Source organism: Alligator sinensis, unplaced genomic scaffold (assembly GCF_000455745.1).
Source record: "Alligator sinensis unplaced genomic scaffold, ASM45574v1 scaffold123_1, whole genome shotgun sequence".
NCBI classification, from domain to species: domain Eukaryota; kingdom Metazoa; phylum Chordata; order Crocodylia; family Alligatoridae; genus Alligator; species Alligator sinensis.
Genome location: NW_005841985.1, coordinates 55,763 through 59,652, shown reverse-complemented (window position 1 = coordinate 59,652; position 3,890 = coordinate 55,763). Strand labels below are relative to the sequence as shown.

Sequence of the window (3,890 nt, the reverse complement as noted above, 5' to 3'; positions counted from 1 at the left end):
CAGGAGGCGCTACTTCACTGTCAGGGCGGCTAGGATCTGGAACCAACTTCCAAGAGAAGTGGTGCTGGCTCCTACCCTGGGGGTCTTTAAGAGGAGGCTAGATGAACACCTTGCCCCGGTCGTTTGACCCCAGTACTCTTTCTTGCCATGGCAGGGGGTCGGACTTGATGATCTAGTCAGGTCCCTTCTGATCCTACAAACTATGAAACTATGAAACAATAATTGATGGGTAGGACATACAGGAGAGGTAACTAAGACCGGGGGGGGGCAAGACTATAAATCTAATAAATAAAGAGAAAGTATATATAAGTGATTTGCATTGAACATCATTTTGTAACTTTCTGCTCAAGTAAAAGATAATTGTTATATGTGCAGACTTTCTCTTCGTATCATTGTATACATAAAAGAAATTGGATGGAACTGCCTGAACTGCTGCTATGTTTCTTTTAAAACATAACAAGAGCTTCTGTCACTTCTTACAACGACTTTGGGTGCATAATAAATTATTTTTGGTTATCTCCTATATGTTTACTATCATTTGATGCTTGATTGTTCAAAGAAAATAACAGCATAGCTGCAGACCAGTTTTAGTGACCATTATTTGCACTTCATCTCATAACATTTGTATCTCTTGCTCTATGGAAATTAATCAATTTGATTTATTATAGAAAAGCCCTACGTTAAAAAATATTAAGGCTTCAAGGTAAAAGATTCAAAAGTTAGAAAATGCCAGAATTTGATTTTCCAGCTCCTATTCCAAAGGAAAAAAAAAAATGTCTTGACATTGACAGCCCATGCAGCTATCACCCCATCTCTCCAACCTCCTCTTTTAGGGAAGGCGATTGAATGAGTGGGTCACCCGGCAGTTCCAGGTCCCTCTGGATTCTATCACACACCTGAACCGTGGTCAGTCTGGCTTTTGTCCTGGGTACAGTAAGGAGATGGTGCTTATCAGCTCAGTCAACAATCTTCACCTGGAGATGGACAGGGGAAATTGTTCCTTTTTGATCTTATTAGATCTTTCAGCAGCTTTTGATATAATTGATCGGGACCTACTCAAATCATGATTTCATGGAAATCGCAAAATTAAGCAATCTCTGTGAAATTCCGCACCCCCCCCCCCAAAAAAACCTTCCTAAAAATAAAGTGCTGGCAGTCCTCCTGGCTGCACAGCCCACCACAAATAGGGCTGCCAGCATGAAAATAAGAGGGCAAGATGGCTGCCACCCCCCCCACCCACACCCCGCCGCAAGATGGACAACCCTGTCCACCAATTGGGGCAGGGGGAGCCCACTGGGGCCCCTCAGTCAGAGGTGTGGGGGGCCCCCACCATGATAAGCTCATGGAAATAGCTGCAGGGCTCACAACCTGCCTGCAAAATTGGCCGGTGATAATGCATTTGCATGACAGAGAGTGGTGATGGGTGAGTGTTTGTCATCCCATCAGGACCTCTCATGTGGGGTCCCCCAGGGTTTTGTGCTGTCACAGCTCCCGTTCAATACAAATCTGAGACCATTGGGCAAGACTGTGAGGAGATGTAGAAATGCCATCAGCCTGATGATGGCATCCAGCTCTTATCTTGCATTTTCATTCAACCCAATGCTCTCTACATGGGGCTGTCCTTGAGGACCGTCCAGAAGCCGAGTCAAAATGCAGTGTCCCTAAAGTCACCTGAGAGCAACCTCCTGCAAATGCCATGGGTGTGTCAAGTTTGGCGGAAACAAATGGGAGGTGGTTCTAGGTAATCCCCTCAGCTCTGGAGCCCTCCCCTTAAAGCCCATGATAGCCTCAGGCTGGAGATCTTCCAAAAGCATTGCAAGACCTTTCCATTTCAGGCCTTCAGCAGGTGGGGTTAAGTCTGGGGGCACTGTCTGGGTAGGATGTTCGACTAAGTTATTTTATTTTATATTTTCATCTATTTTATATATTTTATTTTATTATTTATGTTTTGTTTTTACTGTAAGCCACCCTGAGCCTCTTTTGGGTAGGGCAGCATATAAATCTTATCTAAGCTAAATTGATAAAAACTTTGATTCAGGTCTCTTGAGGGTATGAATTATGATACAATTTTTACTGACATAGTCTCACAGCATCTCCACTCCTTTACTGCCATGATGCTTATTTAATGACTACCTATCCAGTATATTGTTTGAGCATTATTGTTCAAGTGTGCCCCAACATCTTATTTACAGCACACTATATGAAGTCTGCTTTTGAAGGACAGAATTATTAATTTCCTAGGGCATTCATTACTACAATATCTGACTGCTCCATAAACATGAATGAACTTAACACCCCTTTGAGGTTAAGGGTACTAATGCCTGCAACTGACAAATGGGAAGATGAGACAGGGGAAATTAAGACTAATTTTAGATATCTAACAGGAAAATGCCCAATACCTAATATTTCAGAATGCTTAAAATATGTAACACTTTGTATGTTTTAAATGATTCACCAAACATCACACAAAAGCTAACAGAATCAGAAATAAGCCAGTTCTCCAAGGCATCTTTCAACTGCCTTCTTAGGCTGTTCTTTCTTCTCCTGAAGTCCCTTGCTCCATGCTTTGTACCAGGAGAGACAACCCTATGGCCCACAATATGGCTCCAGAACCAGCTCATCTGACCTGTAGGGTTTGTAGAAAGGCCAGGAATTTGGGAGTGGGACCTGCAGAGATGAGGCTCACTGATGGCATGCATGGCACAAGTCCCGTTGGGGATGTGTGTTGGGCACAGGGCACGGGGACAACTGCTGCAGGAACCTCCACAGCTGCCACTGCTGCTCACCCTGCTGCTGCCGCTTCTGCTGCCACATCTAGATTCAGCCTGCAAGGAGCCCTGCAGTTTGGATCTATCCCAGGGGCTGAGATGAGTCAACACCCCTAGTCTACACAACTTGAAACTTCTGCAATTAATAAGGCAGAGGTCCTACAGACAACAGTCTTATTTACCACTGAAAATGGATCTGTAGATAGATACACAGATGGACTTTGTTTTTACAGCTGCTCATTCAACAAAATTCACCAGTACAATATTGGCATTAAAAAATATACCATGTGATTCCAAGTCACACTTTCCCCACTGATTTCACTGATTTATTCAGTGAGTTTCTCCTCTTCATGGAAAGTGCCAGTCCCAGGGAGGAACTAACGGGCTTCCATCATGTATTGTGCTCTACGTGTTTGACTACGTAGGGAGAGAGTCCAGAATAACCGCTCTGCCATAGCTCCAAGTATGGCCACACAACAATCGGTTCTACAGACCAGGGTAGAGACCCACTTCTCTCTGCACCAGCGCTCCTCAACCTTTCTTCACCCCTCCATAACTTCTGTGAATGGAGTGGCACCCAATTTAAAAACTAGTTTAGATATCACAGTACTTACCTCCTTGCAGAAGGGCCAAGCAATGGCAGTGGAGGATGGATCAAGCAGGGACATGCCTGAGCTTATCTGCTCACTCCCAGGGGCACCCTTCAAAGGATCAGCTGGGCCCCGGCTGAGAATCACTGCCTTACACACATGCACTGACTACTCTAGCTGGTGACTGGGTCTGGCGGAGGCGTGGGGGGTCAGGAGCAGTCTTCCTGCTGGGGCACAGCCTAATTTACCCCGCTTCTTGGGCCCCCCCTTGGCAGCATTTCTCAACCCGTGGGCCGAGAAGAATCAGTGGCAAGGAAAGCAGTGGCTGAAGTGGGGGCGCACAAATGCCATCTTTATTACGGCGGGGGGCAAACCCCCGAGGCTGGGGGAGGCTGCCCTACACCTATGGGCACGGGGGCGAGCCAGGGAGTGAATTCACAGTGAATTCCCGGTGCGCGCTCACCCGCGCCAGGCAGGCCGGGCCCCAGAGACGGGGGGCAACCCGGGGTGGGGAGGCAGCCCCGTCCGGTCA

At 46.5% G+C, this 3,890-nt stretch overlaps 1 protein-coding gene across 8 annotated transcripts in view; it reads right to left on the bottom strand.

The window, feature by feature from the left end:
• The window catches only part of DDX4 (DEAD-box helicase 4), a 96,004-nt gene extending 92,120 nt beyond the window's left edge, over positions 1 to 3,884 (bottom strand). For all 8 annotated transcript variants that reach the window (XM_025201145.1, XM_025201146.1, XM_025201149.1 and 5 more), the window contains exon 1: positions 3,383 to 3,884. In XM_025201145.1, coding sequence (XP_025056930.1) covers positions 3,383 to 3,436 — 54 coding nt within the window. In that variant the 5' untranslated portion in view covers positions 3,437 to 3,884. The remainder of the gene's footprint in view (positions 1 to 3,382) is intronic.
• Between the last annotated feature and the right edge of the window lie 6 nt (positions 3,885 to 3,890).